This window comes from Elephas maximus, chromosome 2 (genome assembly GCF_024166365.1).
Source record: "Elephas maximus indicus isolate mEleMax1 chromosome 2, mEleMax1 primary haplotype, whole genome shotgun sequence".
Taxonomy (NCBI): domain Eukaryota; kingdom Metazoa; phylum Chordata; class Mammalia; order Proboscidea; family Elephantidae; genus Elephas; species Elephas maximus.
In genome coordinates, this window is record NC_064820.1 from 186,461,258 (window position 1) to 186,484,562 (window position 23,305).

Genomic DNA, 23,305 nt, shown 5'->3' on the forward strand with positions numbered 1-23,305 from the left:
TTCTGGGATCTGGAGTGAACATACAAAATTCCTTAACTTATACAAGCTTTTGCCCCCCAAATCTCCATATAAATGAGCCGCTAGTTTCCAAAGGCCTTTTTTTAGTGTGTGAAAATAAATAACACTAAAGATAATAAATACATGCCAGGAACAAGAGGCTGAGAGAAACAGGCTCCTGTCCATCCATAAAGAAGCCTTTTATTAGGCTTTTCAGCAATTCACCTCCTCCCTCCATGTCACTGGGGTCATTTTTGAAAGCCAGTTGTTCATTTGAAAAGTCTTCCTGTCCCCACAGAGTATGACTGTGTAAAGTTTCAAGGTTGAGTTCAGCTTGAAATCTGAATTTAATATTGTGAAATCACAAAGAGAAAGGCAATCAACCCGCCTCCTTGAGTGAGTTTTTGGAACAGAATCTGTATTACCGAGAGCACGTGTATCTTGTTCTTGCTAGAGAGCTCTGGAGTAATCAAGTGAACTCTCTCTCCTCTCCCACCCTGCTCACCCCTTTCTATCTTCCAGTGTCTGTTGGGTTTGAATATGAGACGTGCCCCAGTCTAATTCTGTGGGAGAAAAGGACAGCCCTTCTTCAGGGATTTGAGCTGGACCCTTCCAACCTTGGTGGTTGGTCCCTGGACAAACACCACATCCTCAATGTTAAGAGTGGTATGTGAACACATCTCCTTTCCCAAATACATCCTCACCTTTTCTGGAACCTTCTCTCCAGTCTTGACTGTGGTAGCCCCTCTCCTTCCCTCAGCCATTTTTTACTAAGTGCCCAAAATATTCATAGGTTTTCCCATTCTTCTTGTTCTAAATGTGAAAAAAATGTTGAACTGGTGTCCCCAGAGCATCAGTCTTACTGTACCTCACAATTCTTCATCTAACCCTACAAATATTATCTTACCCAATAACATAGCATTTGGAGTTTACCCCTCCCATTACTGCTCTCTCAGCAGTACTGTGAAGAAATTGGAGAGCTCCCCAAAGGTTGACCTTTCCTAATTGTTCTTTTCTCCCTGTCATTGAAGGTGAGCCTCAGTAGGCAATAGAAGTCTCCTCACCAGAGGGCTGCAATAACCACTCCCATTTACCCCCTTCCCCTAGGAATCCTCCACAAGGGCACAGGGGAGAACCAGTTCCTGACCCAGCAGCCCGCCATCATCACCAGCATCATGGGTAATGGCCGCCGCAGGAGCATTTCCTGTCCCAGCTGCAATGGCCTTGCCGAAGGCAACAAGCTGCTGGCCCCAGTAGCTCTGGCTGTTGGAATCGATGGGAGCCTCTTTGTTGGTGACTTCAATTACATCCGGCGCATCTTTCCCTCTCGAAATGTGACCAGCATCCTAGAGTTAAGGTAAATGGCCATGTAGGCAACCATCTTTTGCTGTACTGCTCCCTAATCACAGCCATGCCTCTGACACGCCCAGCCCAGAGATGTCCTTTACCAGCCTGAATACCCATGAAGGCCCCAGAGAGTTAAGCCTGGAGAAAGCTGGGATTTACTTCCTGAGAAGTGGTCCAAAAGGGTCTTCTGGTGGCTTTACTTGGGGCTTTCCAGAGAATACACAGTCCACGTGGTGGGCTGAGGATCAAACCCTAAGCCTGAAATCAAATAAGGATTTGGGAAAATGCTTTGTATATCTATAAAATACCACACACATATTTGATAAAGTTATTACCAATACCTGCCTTACAAATAAGGATAAAGGCTTTCAGTCATAAGGTCCAGGGTAGGACCTGAGTAGCCATAGTTTAGAAAACTGCTACAGGTGATTCTAATATACCGGACAGTGAGAGAACCACTGCTTTCAGCCATTGGCCCATTTCAGTGGTTTTTTAAGTGACATTTATTAAAAACACCAATTCCTGAATCCCACCCCCAAAAGTCCTGATTCTGTAAGTCTGGAAAAGGGCCAAGGCTTCTTTTATTTTGTACAAGCTCTGCATAAGATTCTGATGCATCTCAACATTTGAGAATCACTAATGTTCATTCCCTAATTCAAAAGTTTGAGTTGAGCACCTCTGTGTGTAAGCACATAGATTCCCTGGACCTTCCTTAGCACGTGTGCTAGGGTATATCTTAGCATTACTGCAAAAGCCTTGCTAGGTAATTTCCATCCACTCCTGGTAGAGTCCTCCTGGCCATTGCTTGCTCCAAGTCTGAAATCCAGACTCCTCTGTATTGGGGAAATATTGGTCCCCAAAAGCTCTTAGCAACTCCCTTTTCCCAGGAAAGTTGACTCCAGGCTGTCAAATCCAGGCGAAGATCTGTAAACACAGGTTGGATAAGAAAGAAAGATTTATTCAACAAGTATTTGCTGAATGCATAGTATGTGTGGTGGACTGACTGGCTAAGAAAAATAATGGGGAACAAGCAAAGTTCCAGCTATTGGGGTGTTCGTAGTCAGATGGGGAGCTTCAGACCAAATCATGTGGACAAATGGAAACTAATTTCAAACAGCACAGAGAGTGTTAAGGCACATCTAACAGGGTAAGAAATAGGAACTATTTGGGGGGTGGGGTGAGGAAGATACTTAAGATAACAGAGAGTTAGAGAGACCTCTCTGACTGGGTGACATCTAGGCCGGGACCCAAATGATAAGGTCAGCCATGTGAAGATCTGGGGAAGAGCATCCAGGCAGAGAGAAAAGTTGTGCAAAAGTCCTAATACAGGAAATAACCTGGCTTATTTAAGGAATTGAGAGAAGCCCAGTATGGCCAGTGACCTGTGAGCTGCAGGGGATTGTTTCAGAGGAGGTCAGAGAGGTAGGTAGGGGACCGATGCCTGAGAATCTTACTGGTTCTGTCCAGAAGTGTAAGTTGCATTTCAACAGCAACGGATAGCCATTGGAAGTTGAAGCAGGGAGTGAGATAGAGTTGACATGACCTGATTTGCATTTTTAAAGATGACTTTGGCTGTAATATGGAGAATGGACTGTAGGGACAGAGTGAAATTAGAAAAACCCGTAAGAAGGCTCAGTCAGTCATCCATGATTCAGGTGACGGCACCTTGGAATAGGAGGGCTGAGGGAAAATGGCGACTTGTTCCAGTTACTGATGGATTGGATGTAAGGAATGAAAAAAAGTGTAGAATCAAGGGTGATGCTAGGATTCTGACCTGAGCATCTAAATGGATGAGGGTGTGTCTTAGTTATCTAGTGCTGCTATAACAGAAAAGGAAACACTGGTGGTGTAGTGGTTAAGTGCTATGGCTGCTAACCAAATGGTCAGCAGTTTGAATCCGCCAGGCGCTCCTTGGAAACTCTATGGGGCAGTTCTACTCTGTTCTATAGGGTCGCTATGAGTCAGAATCGACTCGACGGCACTGGGTAGGCTATAACAGAAATACCACATGTGGATGGCTTTAACAAACAAAATTTCATTCTCTCACAGTCTAGGAGGCTAGAAGTCTGAATTCATGGTGCCAGCTCTAGGGGAAGGCTTTCTGTCTTTGTCAGCTCGGGGGAAGGTCCTTGTCATTAATCTTCCCCTAATCTAGGAGCTTCTCAGCGTAGGGACCCTGGATCCAAAGGACACACTGCACTCCTGGCAATTCTCTTCTTGGTAGCATGAGGTCCCATTCTCTCTACTCGATTCTGTCTTTTATATCTCAAAAGAAATTGACTCAAGATACAACCTAATCCTGTAGATTGATCCTGCCTCATTAACATAACAGCCTCTAATCTTGCCTCATTAACATCTAGAGGTTAGGATTTACATCTAGGATAGTGACATCAGATCACGAAACAGTGGACAACCACACACTATGGGGAATCATAGCCTAGCCAAGTTGATACACATTTTGGGGGACACAATTTAGTCCATAATAGGTACCTTCTGACACAGCCTCGGCTACTATGGAAATGACTTAGAAGAGGCCAGAAGGTTGTACTTACATTTTAAGTGTCTTTGAGGACCCTGCTGGAGAGATGCCAATAACCTGACAGCTAGCAACTATTGTTCAGTATTCTCAGGGGCTAAGACTGCAACAGGCATTGGAAAACCAGTTATTACTGAGTTGACACGAAGTTATGATGACCCCATGTGTGACAAAGTAGAACTGTGCTCCATGGGTTTTCAATGACTGATTTTTCAGAATAGCCAGGCTTTTCTTCCAAGGTGCCTCTAGTTGGACTCAAAACCTCCAGTCTTTTGGTTAGCAGCTGAGCATGCTAACCATTACACCACCAGGGACTCCACGATACCACAATAGACATTAAAAAAAACAAGCAGAAAAAAACCTGTTGCCATTGAGTCGATTCCAACTCATAGCAAACCTATAGGGCAGAGTAGAACTGCCCCATAGGGTTTCCAAGGAGCAGATGCCGGATTTGAACTGCTGACCTTTTGGTTAGCAGCCTGAGCTCTTAACTACTGCACTACCATGGCTACATAACAGACATTACGAGGTGTAAAAAGAGAAGGAGAAATCACCAGCTCCACCCCAAGGAGGCTGCAGACTCAGTGGTTCAACAGGCATTTACAAAGCTCAGTGGTAAGCAAGCCCTCGGCTACACTCCGAGAATACTAAAGGAGATGAAACACAGCCTCAGAGAGCACCCATCCATGGGTGATAGACAGGCACCTAGTAAGTAAAAGCAAAACAACGCGAATGTTCTGGAGGATCCAGGAACCAATCACCATACAAACACAGAGAGGGAGGCAGCGCTTCATTCTGTCATGGGATGGAGTAAGAGGGTGTGGAAAGGCTTTCCAGAGAAGAATATTCCACTAGGGAAATAGCCAAAACATAAGCAATGAGAGAAAGATGGAAGAGAAATGGAAGAGACTGTATAACCCTCGAGCTGACAAACTGACAATTAGACAAACTACTTTTCCTATGATAAGTCTCCTCATCTAGGGCCCCTTCCCAACAATTTTTGTTTCCCTTTTCAATCCTAGGAAGACCTCCTTCTTTAGGCATCCTATGGGCAATGGGGAGCCATAGGAGGATGAGGGAAATGGGATAGAGGTAGCATTGTGCATTTCCATGGCCCACAGGGAAAAAAAGGATCAAGTTATTTAATCTGCCATTTGTCATCCTCCACATCTGGCCCTTACTCCTCCTTGGAGCCCATCTGGTGCTTGTACATGCCCAAATCCAAACCATAACTCGTACTTCTCTCTTCTTCCAATGCCTTCCCAACCTAATCTACATCATCACGTCCATCTTCACGCTTCAATCTGAGGGTCCCAGATTCTAGAAAGCCAAAATGCTCCTCCTTATCCTCTTCTGAATCCCTCAACTCTCTGATTTTCCATTAGAGTTGACAACATTTACTGCTTTGTTTTCTAGTTATTTCTATGTCAGTCTTCAGGGCCCTAGTGTAAGAGCTTTTCTAGGATAGACACCCTTGTCATCTTAGGTGCCCAAGACATCTGCTTAAATTAGACACAGACCAAGATCAGTGTCTTCCGGAATCTTCCCGGCGCTTCCATGAGAATTGGGCCTTGATTCCATGTCACTCAAAGTGCAGCGGCCACAACACCAACCATCTGAACTCTCAGCCCACTCTCGCTCAGCGGGAGCCACACCATGCCCATGTGGTGACATTGAGTCAAGCTTGAGGGAGAGTAACTCCCAATTTCCCCTTGACAGCCGTGTGATTTTTTTTCTCCTGTTTTAGCCACCTTCGAGCTTGTTCTTGCTTTCATCAGCCAGGTACCCAGAGCCGATTAGAAGTTAAGCTTTTACAAGAACACTGGTTTGATTCTTCTTTTTCTTCCCACTACATACCTGAAAACAAAGGGCTGTCAATCCCCTCTCTTCAAAACAGCAAGCAGCAAAGGGAGGAAGGAGGGAGGAAGAGACCTGTCTCGCTTATGTCTTCTCTCCATTGTGATTTGGCAGCTGAATTATTCCATTTCGGGAGTCAGTGCCCATCTTTATCTTGCTTACCCACCTCAGAGCTGAGCCTCGGCCTAGAATCCTATTCTAGATTTCCCGTGGTTCCTTCAGGATCCTTCTCTCATCCTCCTTGCTTTGCCTGTCTAAAACATGTAGGCAGACTTCTACACTCTTAAATAACTTCTGATGCTAGAAAGACCCTTCCTCTTGGGTAAAACGGTTATCACTTCTGTGCTACGATTCCACCAGTATACAGGACATTGTCAACACCCACACCTTTAGTAGCTCATTTCCTTTCTTATAGCTATCACTCTCTCAGATGGTCCTTGGAAAACCCAAGCCCTCTGGAGGAGAGTGTATTCTTTTTTCAGTCATTAAAATCTTAGTGTGAATTTTTGTCAGAGAAAAACCCTTCCTCTCTTTGTAATTTCCCAATTTGAGGACATCTTAGGAAATGGACCCCAATATAAGACAGTGAATGATAAGTTCCAGTATGGTTTCTCTCTCTCTACCTTTTCATGACTTCTTCCCCTTTTGATAAACATAGGAATCTCACATGTTCCTTAATAGTTGAAATTCTAATTGTTTTAATGTTCCAAACATGACATTTTATTTTGATGTGAAAGATGTTTTCTTCCAGCTGGACCACTTCACCATACTGAGATTCTGGCGACGCTTTGGGGATGAGTCAAGGGCATAAATACAGCAGGGAAGGAAATTCTCCAGCCAAAACTGTGAGGGCTGGAAAAGGAGGAGACGTGGGCAAAGGGGAGCCAAGGAAGGAGAGCAAAGGCAGCAGAGATTAGAAATAAGCACCACTGCAGACAAGCTTTGTTTATTGAGAATTTCAACCAGGACAAACTCTGTTTGACACCAAGGCAGAATGTTTGGGAGGAAATATGGCTCTAGCTAGAGAATGGGACTCAAGAAATAAAGGAGCCTGGTGGTACCATGGTTAAGCACTCAGCTGCTAACCAAAAGGTTGGCGGTTCAAACCCATACAGCAGCTCTATGAGAAAGACTTGCGATCTGCTCCCATAAAGATTACAGCCTAGAAAACTGTATGGGGCAACTCTATCACATAGGGTTGCTATGTTTCAAAATTGACTGGGCAGCACCTAACAACATAACAACAGTAGATTATGCAAATGCTTGCCCTGTGGAGTGAGGATATGAGGATGGGGGACAGAAAAGACAACAAAGAGACTCAACCCAGAATAACAGGGACAACAATATGCCCACCAAATTTTAGACAGTGCCTGGCACTGTTTTCAAAGCCCTTTTCCCAAGGACAGAGCCACCTTGCATGGGGCCTGAAACTTATGCAATTGAAGGCGGGGGGTGGGGTGGGAGGTCCTCTCTAAGAAAAAAAATTATGAAAAATAAATGAGGAATGAAGGGGAATATTTATTTAAGATGAGAAAAGAAACCAAAACAAATTATAAATTTAAAAAGCTAACAATTAGTGCAAACATCACAAAATCAAAAAAAAAAAATAGCATGTTTTTTATTAAGTAACTGCCATCACAATTCTATGAGACTTGTTTTCCTACACTTTTGGGATTTATACCCTTTGATTATCTCTTAATATGACAATGATTTTATAATTTCATCATTATGCAAAGAACAAAAAAATACTCAGTCTTTCCTCTAATATAGATGGTCAAAATCTGTTTGGGATTATTGATAAATTAGAAAACTTTATTTCTGCCTCACAATTTATGATTGGCGATGTGTAAATTGTTGGAGTTGTCAAATTTGGGGAAACCTTTATAATGTTTCTTTTTTAGTATTTCTGGACATTCCAAGTTTTGCGGGGCAGCTTATAATCTAAACGCCCTTTGAATTGATGTTAATTAACCACGTTGTCACTGATGTCCTGCTTATAATGCTGAACTATGAATTCTACTTTGGGCATTACACTTTTATAATGACAGTTAAGAAAATCAGCACAGGAGGCCAGGAACATCCCTGAAAAGCCTTTCCTATGTCAGAATAGCTAGCAGTAATTTAACTAGGTGCTCAAGTGACTATAAACCACATAAACACATCCCCCTAAACCTAAACTGAATGTATCCTCAACTCAATTTCCCTTTAGTCCAAACTTAAAGTGAGTAATGATAATAAGATGACCTGTAACTACTCCAGCTCCACCATAGAACAGAGAAGGAGTTGAAGTGGAAAGAGACAGCAATCTCAACCTATAGAAGTTAAAACATCTTACTTTCACAACTTTTACAAAAATATACGGCCATATAAATCCAAGTCTGGGGCAGTTAACAGCCTTGGAAGAGGCCTGCATAAGGAAGTGGCCTGAAGCTCAAGCTTCATTCCTGTGATGGCACATTCACCTGTGCTTCGTACATACATTATGTCAGGCAGGGATGAACCCCCATTTTACAGAAAACTACATTGAGGTTCAGGGCAGAGAATAGCCACAGTCTACATTTTGAGACAGTGAGCAGGAGGAGCTTCATGATTCTGAGCAAAACATGAAGAATTGGAGATAGTCCAGGGCAGTGTCTGCCCAACACAAAGGGAAGAAGCCGCATTCCTTCCTTCCGTTACTCAAGAACCCGTTTTCCGGTTCTTCTGCCGGGCCTTCTAAGTATCAGCAATACAGAAATGAGTAAACCATGCTCTACTCACAAGGAAGTGAGGAAGACAAGCACACAAACATAAATCATAAGACAGCACGCCATGATTCTGCAAGACAAGCTGAAAATGCTAGGAGAGTCCCCTGAAGGCTTCTCACAGGAACAGTTGAGACTCTGTGGTATGAAGAGCTAATCCATCTCAATTCTTGGAATCTGAGATGCTACTTTTTCCTCAGAGAGTGTGCCTTAAAGGGTTTGTGTTATTGAGGCCATGGCCTGTCCCTTGTAAGTAGGTCACCTGTCCTCCTCCAACCTGGACAGCTTTAGCCAAGACTGACTCAATGATGATGTTATTTTGGTTTGTTGCCTGCTAAGCACCCACCCTGCTAATGGTCCTGGACTGGAGTAGCTGTGACCTCAGCCTTTCTCCAAAGCTCCTATCCGTATGATCATTTGGACTCTGTGCTTTCCAGTGACTTGATTCCCCATCCCTGCCCTTATCCTTACCCCAACACAGATATTATATTAATCAATTCAGAGCAAATGTTCTTAGGAAAGAAGTAGGTCAGGTCTGCAGACCCAAATCCCATCCAGTCTTTTCACAAAATCTTGACTAAAAAAAAGTAGAACTGATATTGCAATAATTAAGAGCCAAATATGACTACCACTGGTGGCAGATAACATTTCACTTTCATTAAGCGATATAAAATAGACGCAGGAATTCCCAGCTCCCGCCCTGACACACCGTCCTTTGCCGAATGAATCTTAAATTGCGCTATGTCAGTCAGAGCTCAGGAGTGATCAGCATCATTTAATTAACTTTTTTTTTTTTTTGAAAAAACTAAAAGGTTGAAATAAAATATAAAAATGCAATCCCTGTGCAAAGCCACCACTAATGATGGCCCCCGGCAGGGGCCTGAGGTGCACCTAGGCAGGAATCAGAGCCTTAAGCCCTTTTTGTCCCTGCCCCGAAGCCTCCTTTCTCAGCCAGAAGAAAGGAGAAAGGGGTCAAGGGCTCCTTCCTCCTTGGCCTAGAAGCTTCCAGAATCTGGAGTATTTCTTACTTGAGGTCTTAGCATCTCTTCTTCTCCCTAATGTTAACTTTCAGCCACTTCCCTGTTGAAATTGAAATGTACTTTTGTTCTGAAAAGAAAAACCAACGAAACTTTTCTCAGAAAACTAATGGTAACTGGAGCCCTTGGATCCAACCACAAGAGGGTCTTATTACCCATGAATCTGATAGATGAATGTCCCCACAGTATTGAATGTTATCTGTAAAAAAAAAAAAATAATGACTATTTGGGATCCCTTCGTGCAAGTGAGTTGGGGAGAGGGAAAGGTGGCATGGAGCAGGGACAAGAAATATTTCAGACTATCAGGGTTCAACAGTCTTCCCCCAACTACACACAGTTGAAAATGGACAGGGGCTCTCTCTTGGGTGATAGTGACTCTACCCTGTCACGTACTCATGGCAAATAGGTGGCACAGATGGCAACACTTTCCCTTCCACACCCAGGACAGACATTGCAAATGAGTCACAGCACTCTTTATTGCTGAACTTGAATTTGGTTTCAGAATTGTTCTACCCGCTGCACTTCCAGCAGCCATTATCAGTCAGTAGGTGTTGGCTCTCAAGATGTAACCTATTTGCCATCCCTTCCGTGGCCAGAGGGTCTGTTCTCACCCATTGCTGCTTAAGTCATGTGACAGCCAAATTGCTGGTCCAGGGAATTCAAGAATTCTCCCCCAGGTTTCCCTAGAGTCCAGCTCACTCCCAATCAGGAGTCCTTTCCCAAGTAATTGAGCTAGGAGCTGTCAGTTAGAAGGGGGAAAAAAAGAAAAGGACTGCCTTTTATGGGTCCCCTTATATGAGAAACGAAAATGTTATGTTTGCTTTCTCATCAATTCTTCAGCTAACTGTTTGTTCTTTTTTTTCCTTCTGTTTTCTTTCTGTAAAGAAATAAAGAGTTTAAACATAGGTAAGACGAAGAACTCTTTCCCGTATAATTTGATATGGTTCGTTTGCTTCCTTGTGTTTGCTTTTTGTTTTGTGCTTCTTGTGTAATGTTGTATATTTTTATGTACCAAATATAGTAACTTTTTTATGTGCTAATTGTGTGTTGTGGATATGATAAGCTTTAGCAATTATGAAATGCAGTCAAAAAGCAACCAAATAAGCTGACAGTAATTAGAATTTCCGGGAGATGCAAGCACAGGATAGTGAACCCTTGATGAACTTTTATCCCGACTGCTCAGTGTGGTCCATAATTGGGCCAAAGGGTTGAGGCAAACTTCTGGCTTTTATAAATGCTGGACTGGGTTCACAAAAGCTTTAATGAACTGGAAACGGGTCAAAAACTCATTTTCAACTCATTAATGATTTTTTCCCCTGGATATATGGTCATTTAAAAAAAATAAATAAGCTAATTGCCAATCTGCTGGTCAGAATGAATCCAGCAGTCAGATGCATTGGGAATTTCCATTGGGTTAAATCACTTTCAAGTAGGATGAAGGGTGTAGGCTAAGCACTTTGGGGCTACATAGCCTGTGTCATAAGATTGATGCAAGGTTATCATTTAAAACCATGCTGGTACAATTCACATAGAGGGTGTAGTTTACCCGTATATAAGCAAACACTCACACGCTGTACTGAAAGGGGTGTAACATGAGCTTTCTGGAAGAAATGGGACCTTATCTTTATTTGGAAGAGGAGAAAAAAAACAAAGCAATTGCTTTCAATACTCTGGGGAATGCTTTTTCTCACTTCTTAAAACGAAAATTGCATGGAGCTTCTTCAGGCTATTAGGTCGAAATTCAACAGACAGTGGAGTCAAGTTGTACTAGTGCATCCTGGTGGACATGACATCAGCATGCATAGGAAAAGTCCTCTGGCTTTTTCTTCCCAGGCCACAACATTAACTGGTTATAGGCACGCCATTTGAGCCAAATTGAAAGAAAAAAAAAAAAAAAAAAACAGAAATGTCCTAGAAGGATGCCCCACCCCTTCAAGCACACATACCCGACTTGACCTTTGCATAGTCACAGCTGTGGAAGCATAGCTGCCCATCTGACCTGAGCTTCTTTCCCAAGAATCTTGCTTGAAGGGAGTATGGGGCCATGGGCAAGAATGGGCTCCCCACAAGAACTGACCTCACACCCTCAACTGCCTGCTCTTCTGCCAGAGATTTTGAAAAGCCTCCACGAATCAGGCTCCCTAGAAAGTTCAGAATTAATTATCTTGCTCAGAGATAGGCACAGATGAGCAATGCCCTGATCCTTCTGTTGGTCACCCAGCTACTGTTCGTTTAGTGACAAAGTGCAGCATCTAATTAAAAAGTGGCATGAATTTTTCCCTTTCTGCCCTAATTTGTTTTTCATATGTGGTTATTCTCTAATAACTTAGTAGCAAAAAAAAAAAAAAAAAGAGAGAGAAGAAAGAAAGGAAATGGGAAGGGAAGGAATCCCAGACAGCCTACTCTTTCAAACCAGATATCTAGGCTGGAATTTTAGAAAGACCTTGACTTCTAGTTCAGTTATGTGTTTTAATCACAACCTGAGGAGAAGCTGGAATCCAAGATGGTCTCGGTTCACAAATTGTTCCTAAAAATAGCTTCTTAGTTCTTTTTTTCCTTAAATCAGCGAAGAACACAAATGATGGTGTTTTAATTAATAAATCTCCAGCTAATGTCCACAGAATAGATCCAACAGTATCAACACCTCTCCTCCCCTTTTACCTCTTCCAACCCCTCTCCTCCCATAAATCCAAAGAACAATTGAAAAATAACTGACAATGACAGGCCTATGCTAATTTTATACACATGGCACCATAACCTAGTCTAACACAGGACAGAGAGGCATTCACTGCTTGCCTCCATAGCCAGTATGCAAATAGCATGCACACACAATCTGCTCCCAGCTTGCAACTAGTGACAGTGACTGCAAAGGAAAGATTTGTAGGATTTGGGGAAACAAGACATTAGAGATGATCCTATTTGATTTCTTCCTTTGACGAATAAGGAAGCTAATTCCCAACAGAGCCAAAATATCTACCCAAGATCACCAGATGGGTCAGAGTTGAGGTTAGAGTTTCCGGTGTCTTAGTCCTGAGCTATTTCCACCACTTCTACAAGTCTTACTCTGTTATAGGGCAGCTAGGTCAGAGTTGAGTTTAGAGTCATCTGTGTCTTAGTCCCAGGCCATTTCCACCAATTCTGTAAGTCTGCTTTGTCCTAGTTAGCATTCCATAGGACAGCTAGAAGCACAACAGGAGAGCGGGTCCCAGTTTCTAAGGCTTAAAAAAAAAAAATGCCTTCTTAATTCATTTTCACACACACAAAGGTATATCTCCTACTGTGGCTTAGAGCCCTAGTAGATGCTGGCTCATGCCTGTAGTCTCACTATCACCCAAGATTTAAAAACGGCATCTCCTCTCTCAGTACCTCAGATTCTGGACATGATATCAGCAAGACATCCACATTTCTTCACACTAACATGCCAGTTTCATGTATGTGCACACTGAGGTATGATAGAGAAGGTGTGAGGATAAGGAGCGGGCATGGCTCTGGAGAGCATGCCATTACAAAGTTAGGAACACTCCAGGTGGCCCCAGTGCTAACGGTCTAGTCCCTTGGAGGCAATGAAGAGGCATAGATAGATGGGAAAGAGAACAGAGTCACATGGAAGTGTTACACACTCCCACTTGAAAACATACAAAGCCAAAGGGGCAAAATAAAGGAGGCTGACACACACACGTTGTCAGGACTGAATAACTATGCTGTTCATAGAAATAAGAGCACAGTGGGCTCTTTCATACCAGCTAATAAAACACCTATTTTAGCATCATGGGGAACAATAAATTCTATGGTAGCATGAGGAGCTTAAGTCCAATTAGAAGTAACTAAGAGCCATGATATGTTAAAATGCTAAGTTACGATGTTAGATTCTTTCCAGTTCACTAAAGTGGAAAGATACTAGAGAAGGTAAGAGCCTTGCTAGGATTTTTGTCAGCACTTTAGATCCAATAGGCTAGCTTCACAGCACCTTCTCGTTTTTCTTTGTGCTTCTCCTCCTAAAGCAATAACCCAGCACACAAGTACTACTTGGCAGTGGATCCCGTGTCCGGCTCACTCTACGTCTCTGACACCAACAGTCGGCGAATCTACCGCATCAAGTCTCTGAGTGGATCCAAGGACCTGGCTGGGAACTCAGAAGTTGTGGCAGGGACTGGAGAGCAGTGTTTACCCTTCGATGAAGCCCGCTGCGGGGATGGCGGGAAGGCTGTGGATGCAACCCTGATGAGCCCAAGAGGTAAAGGTCATGAAGGAAGAAACCCCACCCCAAGCACATCTTGCCACCAGCTGGGCTTTCTTCTTATCGGAACAGAATTGAGCCCAGCAGTCCAAACTACAGCTTTCCCTAGAATAATTTAACTCTGATAGATTGCTTTGGCATGTGGGTGGGTGTTTTTTAAAAAAAAAAAATTCTTTTGAAGTAAACTTTATCACCCACATATGCTACAAATGAAAAGTGGGGTGGACTGTACCTGGAGATTTCTGACTGCTGCCAGTCACAGAGATGCTGAAGGAACTGGTGGCTTCCCTGGCCACAGTGCCAGCTATGTGGGCTGCAGACAGAGCAGAGCCCACTGGGGGGCCTCCGACCGCCCCTAGACTCTCTGTTAGATAATGTATGTGAAGTCTTAAGCACAGTGCCTGGCATTTTGTAAATGCCCAGTAAATGGTAGCAGTTAAGAGTGGGTATAATTTCCAGGAGTTGGGAACGGGGGAGTTCTTGGCACCAATGGATGTTGGTTTCAAAAGGACTAAAGACCAGTCATTTGAGGATTTAATTCCTGTTTTAGCACTTTTAGCCACCATAAAAGCAGTGGTACCATGGATGACAAATGCAAAGTCTTGTACCTGGGGACTAAGATGAAGATACAGAAGAAATAGATGTCAATAGAAGTCTGTGGCTTGCCAGCCTTGGGGAGTGCCAAGGCCCAGCGTGCCCCCAGAGCATTGAAATACTAAGCTGAGTCTAGGCTCTGTTAAAGAGGAAATACTTTGAATTGGGAGTTTGTGACTTCAAGAATCATTGTTTTTCAACCTCATGGTTGCAGTCAGTGGTGTAAGATATTCCAAGTAATTCCTACCAATAATTTTTAAAGCAATGAACTTTGGAAATAACTATTTTTGAAAGAAAATAGATGCAAGGTTATTATCTAATAACACCACTTTCACTCATTTACAGCCCAAGATACTTTCTTCAATTGGAGGGAAGTGGGTGGTCATGCAGTCAGCACCCAAGGAATTGTCAGAACCCAGCACAATGCCTGTGAGAAAGGCTTTTGCCTAAAGAAGTTGAGAATCGCTGCTCTGAGTAGTTCTGTTAGTCCAGCCCCGTAAGGCCCCTCGTCTATGCAGAGTGCCCAGCATGGTGTCCCCACTTCTACCTCTCCCACCCCACACCCCAGCCCAGCACCTTTCTGAGAAACACGCTCACACACTGTGTCTTGCTTAGGTATTGCAGTAGACAAGAATGGGCTCATGTACTTCGTCGACGCCACCATGATCCGGAAGGTTGACCAGAATGGCATCATCTCCACCTTGCTAGGCTCCAATGACCTCACTGCCGTCAGGCCCCTGAGCTGTGACTCCAGCATGGACGTAGCCCAGGTGGGACTGTCTCTCTTATTTCTGTCATCACTAAGCAACACCTGGTTCTTATTCTAGAGTTCTCACCTGCTTCCAGCTTGGGTTGGAAGTGGAGTGGGAGGGAAAGATACGACAGATCCCAGGTTTGATTGGAGAATGGCTGAGATGAAGTAGACAGCAAGATGGAATGGTAAATGTTACACATCAGGAAAGAGAGAGAGAAATCTTGCTCAGAAAAGTGGAGCTGGTGACACACTCCAGCCATGGCAGATTACAGGGTAGGAGTTGCTGTGTAATTACCTCTCTTCCCCATCATTATTACAGGTTTGAGAATGTTCCGTATAGTGTTATATGTCAATCAGAACTCCCCTGTTAATCTGACATGATTGCATCCTCACTATATAAACCTTTACTTTGCGCAGGAGTAACTAGAGCAGAGCTCTCTACGGTATGCCCCAAAGTGTGTCTGCCCGGTGCTCTTCAGGGAAGAGAGGCTGGCTCAAAGTTTCAGCAGGGGAAACTGGGGCTTGTTATATGGGTTCTCAACCAACCTGGGATATATGTTCACCTCTCCTATAAAAGCGTTTTCAACCCTCAGTTAACCTCATAAAATTTCAGCTCAAATTCCACAACTAACTGATGACTTGCTATGGAGATTTTTATTTCAAATTCCACAAAGGAGGTACCTGTTTGGTCCAGTTCATTTTTTCAAGGAAAGACTCAAGTTGTAGTTCACTGGCTAGCCTGTGTGTTGGCTGCTCTTGGATCAGAACCACCTTCCAAGCCACAAGGATCCTTTGTGTGAATTAGATAGAGGTGTTCCCTCTAAGCTAACAGAGCTTCCACAGGCCCCTGGCTTGGGGAGCAGAGTACAAGCTGGATTACATGGGCCTCTTGTGTAGTACAGCACCTGTACAGTCATATATGACAACTCTGACCCTCTTCCAATCATCTGGGGCAGAGAGACAATACCACGGGTAGAAATGGAGACCTCCTCTAACCACAGCAGATTATACAGGAGGAGATGTTAGTTAGGTGGTCTCTCCTTCTCCATCATGTACACATAGCATAGACCATGGATAAGTGGCTCCATGATTGGCATTTCTAGTACTATGTGTTGCTAAAAGCCTAAGTCTCTTTTTCCCAGCTGCATCAAGCCAGTATAAGTGCCCTACACATTTAAACCTTGGGCATATTAGAGACTGTCCTTTAATTTGATGCTATGTCATCCACAGGTTCGCCTGGAATGGCCAACAGACCTTGCTGTCAACCCCATGGATAACTCCCTGTATGTTCTAGAGAACAATGTCATCCTTCGCATCACTGAGAACCATCAAGTCAGCATCATTGCAGGACGCCCCATGCACTGCCAGGTCCCAGGCATTGATTACTCTCTCAGCAAGCTAGCCATTCACTCTGCTCTGGAGTCGGCCAGTGCCATTGCCATTTCTCACACGGGGGTCCTCTATATCACTGAGACGGATGAGAAGAAGATTAACCGTCTACGCCAGGTAACAACCAATGGGGAGATCTGCCTTTTAGCTGGAGCAGCCTCAGACTGCGACTGCAAAAATGATGTCAACTGCAACTGCTACTCGGGAGATGATGCCTATGCAACTGACGCCATCTTGAATTCCCCATCATCCTTAGCTGTAGCTCCAGATGGTACCATCTACATCGCAGATCTTGGAAATATTCGGATCAGGGCAGTAAGCAAGAACAAGCCTGTTCTAAATGCCTTCAACCAGTATGAGGCTGCCTCCCCTGGGGAGCAGGAATTATATGTCTTCAATGCCGATGGCATCCACCAATACACTGTGAGCCTGGTGACAGGGGAGTACTTGTACAATTTCACATATAGTGCTGACAATGATGTCACTGAATTGATTGACAATAATGGGAATTCCCTGAAGATCCGTCGGGACAGCAGTGGCATGCCCCGCCACCTGCTCATGCCTGACAATCAGATCATCACCCTCACTGTGGGCACCAATGGAGGGCTCAAGGTCATGTCCACACAGAACCTGGAGCTTGGCCTCATGACCTATGATGGGAACACTGGCCTCCTAGCCACCAAGAGTGATGAAACAGGATGGACAACTTTCTATGAGTAAGTAGCTTTGTAAAGTATCTCCCAAGAACCCTTACACTCCATAGCTCTCATATAGATTGGGCTGTCCTAGAGCTCTTAAATTTGCATAGTCCTGTTGTCTCCCTAACTTTAATGTCTACTTATTGCCTTAAGATATTCACGTCCCCTCTCCCTGACTCCTACACTGTTCACTCTACTGGGTCTCTGATATTGAACATCCTCCCTGCAAGGGTCTGGAATTCTCGTTGCCTGCTTGCCGTTCAAATTTCAGGATGTTGGACACGCACAGCACCTGGGAGATCAAGTGTTGATTAACTTTGCTGATTATTCATGTTTGCCACGGGTGCGGAAATTAGAACCTAAGAGGCAAGATCCCAGTGGGGCTCCTGTAATTTGCCAATAGTCCAGCATCACACTTGATTGCACAGACAGGTAGATAAACTCTGAATTTCCTCCTTAGCAGAAGCAGATCAATACAGATAAAGTGCTAGGTATATTAAAAGATGGGAGAGCTAGTCATATTTCCCCTAACAATTATCTCATGTTTAATAGTCCTGCTGTTTGTTTTGCCAAAAAGCTGTTTTCCCTAGCTCCAGCAGGCAGCTCTTGGTCAAACTGCCTGCTGCTGCAGGTATTAACTGGTGGGATGCTGGTTGCAGGAAGCCGCCAAGGCTGATTCTCCCAGTTGCTGGCTGAGGCTATGATGGAATTTACAAGCATCTGGCTCTCCTCGGTGGTGAAGGATCATGTTAACCCCTCTGTACTTGGAGCCCTTGCTTGCCTTCTGTCTAGATGTTGCTGCTAGCTGAGAATTTAGTAAGTTAGGGAGGGGTTGACATAGAGAAAGGGGGATGAGAGAGAACAGAAGACTTCATTGTGGATCAGTCCTAAGTCCAGGAATGTTCACTTCCTGTTTGTGTGCCAAAGGGCTTGGGAGAATGCAAAAGGAAGCTATTGCCACCTGCTGGAGACTCATGGCTTCACAGAGTTGCTTTCCCTTGTTCTGGCGTCCTTCTTTGGGCAAAGCTCAATCTTTGTACTTCTGAAGCACCCTAACATCCTTCAGGGCACTGGTCATACTTTACCAGCCAATGACTCTGCCCATGGTTGACTCCCTTTGAATCCCATATTTAGCTCTCCCACTAAGTTAGGTTAAAGCTATATACTTTGACCCAAATACTTCCTAGATTTTCATCTTCTCTCTTAGCTGTTCCACCCAAAGACCCAGTGCACTTCACAGATGACAGGTTGACTCACGTGACTGAGGAAAAAACTTGACACTCTTAGGGAGGCCACTCTGAATTAGGCCTGATTTAGACTCTAGTGAGTCCCTGAGCCGTGCAAACGGTTAACGCACTCAGCTGCTAACAGAGAGGTTGAAGGTTTGAGCCCACTCTGAGGCACCTCAGAAGAAAGACCTGGTGAGCTACCTCCCCAAAATGAGCCACTGAAAACCCTGTGGAGCACAGTTCTACTCTGACACACATGGGGCTGCCGTGAGTCCGAGCTGACTGATGCCAGCTGGTTTGGTTTTTTGGTTTAGACTATAGTGAAAGAAGCTCAAGTTTGGGTATATCCACAGACATGAACTCTTAACTGAGAGACTGTTTTCCAGGAGGGGTCCTTAGTTTAATGAATGCATAGACATGATTCATAATTTTTTTTTTAAGTTTGTTCAGAAGTTACATGGCAACTGCATAAACTTGATTTGATGAGCTGCTATATATATGTACACAAGTATATATATGTGTGTGCGTAGATATATACATATATACGGTATACATATATATAACCTAACCTAACCCATTGCCATCAAGTCAATTCCGACTCATGGCGACACTATAGGACAGAGTAAAACTACCCCATGGAGTTTCCAAGGAGCGCCTGGTGGATTCAAACTGCCAACTTTTTAGTTAGCAGCTGTAATACTTAACCACTACACCACCAGGGTTTCCATACATATATATACACACGTATATATGGTAAATGTAATAATGACTAATTCTCCACTGTGAAGGTTCTAATGTATAAGGCCTTCTTTTACCTCCTAAAAAATTAATTCTTTTTACTCTGTAGCATTTTTTAAACATGGTCAGCAAATTGGCAGTTTAACAATCAGACACAAACAGCACTTCCTGTTGGGACTGTGAGATTGAAACCAACTCTGGGTGTATAACCACCAGTTACACACCTCAATTAATTATCACACAAGAGGTGACATCCAGCCCCAGCGACTTCTCTCTCTCTGGGGCTTAGCAAGGCTGTGGAAGGACTCTGCAGGCCTCAGGGGTGGGTTTATTGTAGTCTTGTCCTCTGATTGCCTTTGTCATGGGGTGATGTGGGGAAGGCAAGGGTCTAACCTCCGTAGTAACCCAACCTAAGTTGGGAAATGTTTACTAATTTCATTCATTCTAGGTATAAAATCAGTAACGAGTTGCCGTTGAATCAGTTCCAACCATGGCAACCCCATGTGTGTCAGAGTAGAGCTGTGTTCCGTAGGGTTTTCAATGGCTGATTTTTCAGAAGTAGATCACCAGGCCTTTATTCTGAGGTACCTTTGGTGGACTCGAACCTCCAACCTTTTGCTTAGCAGCTGAGCACATTAACCATTTGCACGACCCAGGCACTCCCTGTGTACATAACCTTAGCCAAAACCCTAGAGAAAGGAGTTCGAGTATTGAACAAAAGCACATAAAGACTCAATGCTATTAGGAAACATCTGACTTTAATGAGAACTTGAGGTGGGAAATTCCTCTCTTCTCTTCCCACACTGATACATGAGCCGGGTGCAAATCCTCCCGTCAGCAGAAAGAGTAGAAATGCCTTCCCTCTGCATAGCACTTTCTAGAGAGAGGAGACTTTTATCTGCTCAGCTGTCACCATCTGACATATTATTCTTGGTTACTTTTGTCCTCCCCTTCTAGCATGTACACACTGTGAGAGCCCGGATTTGTGTCCGTTTTGTTGCCAGCCATATCCCTAGTGCTTTGAACAGTGCCTGATACATAATAGGTACTCACTGAACACTTGTTGAATAAATGAGTCAAAGGCAGCCTCCAGCCCTACTTCCGCCAAGCCTTGTCTAGTTCCATTGTGTTGGCTTTGAGATCCCATCACTGGAACTCGTAGCTCCTTGCTCTTTAGTGCAGATGTATTTGTAGGGAAATCTGAATTTGCAAATACTCCATCGGAGAAGTTAGCAGAGCTATAGGCAGCTAGAAGCTAGATCTTCTTTGAAAGTTAAAGAGAACATGTTTCTCTCCCTGTGATTCTGGTCCCGACTCTAATTCTCTGTCCCCTGAAAGTAGAAGCTCTGGCTCCTTCTACTTCTCTCATAAGTAAGCAGGGCAGCCTGAACAGTGTAGGTGTCCCGGAAATACAGTAATTAAGTCCTTGCCTGGGTCCTGGGGAAGGATGCTCCTCAGCACTGTCCCTAGCGGCAACAGGAGGCAGGAACGTAGTGGTTAAGAGTTCAGCTGCCAACTAAAAGGTCAGCAGTTCAAATCCACCAGGCGCACCTTGGAGACCCTATGGGGCAGTTCTCCTCTGTCCTACAGGATCACTATGAGTCGGAATCAACTTGGCAGCAACGGGTTTGGCTTTGGGTTTTTATGCTAGACACCCTATACACAGACACTTAGAATTACTTCATTTTCTTATTTTCAAATGCCTTTTTTCTGACTATAAAATATGACAGTAAAGCATATTGATCACAAATAATTTCTAAAATTTGGGAGTATACAGAAAAGAAACCAAAGGTGAGAAGAACTCCCACACAGAAAAACCATCATTAACATTTGCTGTTGTTCGTTGCTATTGGGTTGTCTGTGACTCATGGTGACCCCACGTGCAACAGAATGAGATGTTGCCTGGTCCTGTACCATCTTCACGACTGTTGGTACACTCGAGTGCATTGTTGCAGTCATTGTGTGTTTTGAGTGCCTTCTAATCTAAGGGGCTCATCTTCCAGCACTATGTCAGGCAGTGTTCTGTTGTGATCCATAGGGTTTTCCTTGGCTGATTTTGGAAGGAGATCACCAGGCCTTTCTTCCCAGTCTGTCTTAGCCTGGAAGCTCTGCGGAAACCTGTCCACCATGGGTGACCCTGCTGGTTTTTGAAATACTGCTGGCATAGCTTCCAGCATCACAACACCACCACTACCACAGCATGACAAACTAACAGGTGGATGGTGGCCACTAACATTTAGATGTCTATATTCAGGGAATTTCTTCTACATACAGATATTCATATTTTTTACCCAAAAAATACAGGTATTTTATTTTATCAGTGGAGTGTATTTTGTATCCCGCTCTTCCACTTAATTATATGTACATTTTCTATGCCAATAAATAGGAAACTATGTCATCAGTTTTGGTGGCTTCATAGGTTTTGTACTTTATAAATAGATCAACAGTTATTTAATGAATCTTCAATCAATGAATATTTAGGTTGTTCTAATTTGTCACGATTGTAAATAGCACCTTTGTATCCCTGTCTGAGAGGCAATATCTTTAGCAGATAAGAAAGCATAAGGGAGCCTCTGTCTGCAACTTCAGCTTGGAGAGCTGACTCAGTCTCCATTCCTGGTTATAGGGGTTACAACATCAGGACTCTCCATGGAAAGTATTACCTGTCCCACCCACTGCCTAGTGCCCTGGGAAGTGATGGGGACTAAGACAAAGGGCTGGGACACCAGGCTCTCAGTTTTCCCCCCTCCCACCACCACCTTTACCCAGCCTCCAAACATCTGCAGAGCTTTGCTGTTTCTGTTTCTTCCCCAAAGCAAAGTTCCACAGATCACTCCAAGTCTGAGCCAGGTCTGCGTTCATCCATTCAGAAACCACTCACCAACCACCCTCCATGTTTGACATTACAGTCCAGGCACTAAGCACACACACAGTCACATAAGCCACAGTGGTTCTTTTCTCTGTTCACGGGCCCTCTCCATAGCGATCCTCCTGAGAGGTCCTCCTACCTCCAAATGCTGCACAAGCTCCACTCTCCATCACTTAGAGCCTCCCAACTTTGTCCCTCTTCCCAGTCCAGAGAGCCACACCCAGAGTTAGCACTGTTTGACCTTCTTTTTAACCCTCCGAGCAAAATGCCTCATTGCCCCACCTTCCTCCCCACATCCCTCCTCCAGGAACAAGGCTCATCCGGGAGACCTCAAAGGCCTCAACACTGAGACCTTGGAAATAGTCTGGTTTCTTTTTCTGGGACATAAAGAGGTCCCAACTTTCAGAGTACAATGGTCTTCCAGGGAGAGGAACCACTCTCCCCACTGATACAACAAGGCTTCTTGTTAAAGGAGGTGAGAAAAAAACCAAAATCCATCAGTCAAGAAAATAGTAAGGATGACACATATCCGTAAGAGAAGAAACCACTTACTGTGGAGTGGATTCCCACTCATGGCAGCCCATGTGTGTCGGAGTAGAAATGTGCTCCATAAGGTTTTCAGTGACTGATTTTTCAAGTTGATCACTGGGCCTTTCTTCTGCGGTGCCTCTGGGTAGGCTCCAACCTCCAACCTTTCGTTTAGTAGCCATGTTAATCATTTGTACTACCCAGGAACTCCTCCATAGAATAAACCCAAACCAAACCCATTGCCGACTCATAGCAACACTACAGGACAGAGTAGAACTGCCTCATAGGGTTTCCAAGGAGCGGCTGGTGGATTTGAACTGTTCACCTTTTGGTTAGCAGCTGAGCTCGTTAACTACTGTGCTACCAGGGCTCCTCATAAAATAGGGATGACCCGATTTCAGGCCATTTGCGAGCAACAGGGCAGTGATCACTGGTGTAGCTAGACTTGGGTACTGCAGACAACTGGGATCAAATGAGTCATCAGGGACAACTGTCCAAGGAAGCTGCTTGGGGAGCTGAGCCTGGTTGATATGTGGCTATAGGACAGAGCACAAGTTACCTGCTGACAGGCCCGCTGTGCTCAAGCCAAGGCATGAGGAGAATTCAGTCGAGCCTGACCATCCAGAGGGCTACCAGGAGACAAGCAGGATAAGGTTATACTGGTGTGGAGGACCAGGACATGGATGGCCCAAAATGCCAGATTTTTATTTGCCTGAGAAGCCAGTGAGAAAATAGTATAGTTTGCTCAGCA

The 23,305-nt window shown here is 44.2% G+C and overlaps 1 protein-coding gene across 4 annotated transcripts in view; it reads left to right on the top strand.

Moving 5' to 3' along the window:
* The window catches only part of TENM2 (teneurin transmembrane protein 2), a 1,384,955-nt gene that overhangs the window by 1,322,850 nt on the left and 38,800 nt on the right, over positions 1-23,305 (top strand). For all 4 annotated transcript variants that reach the window (XM_049874278.1, XM_049874280.1, XM_049874279.1 and 1 more), the window contains 6 exons: positions 520-663; positions 1,105-1,354; positions 10,404-10,424; positions 13,520-13,752; positions 14,965-15,119; positions 16,334-17,208. In XM_049874278.1, coding sequence (XP_049730235.1) covers positions 520-663; positions 1,105-1,354; positions 10,404-10,424; positions 13,520-13,752; positions 14,965-15,119; positions 16,334-17,208 — 1,678 coding nt within the window. The remainder of the gene's footprint in view (positions 1-519; positions 664-1,104; positions 1,355-10,403; positions 10,425-13,519; positions 13,753-14,964; positions 15,120-16,333; positions 17,209-23,305) is intronic.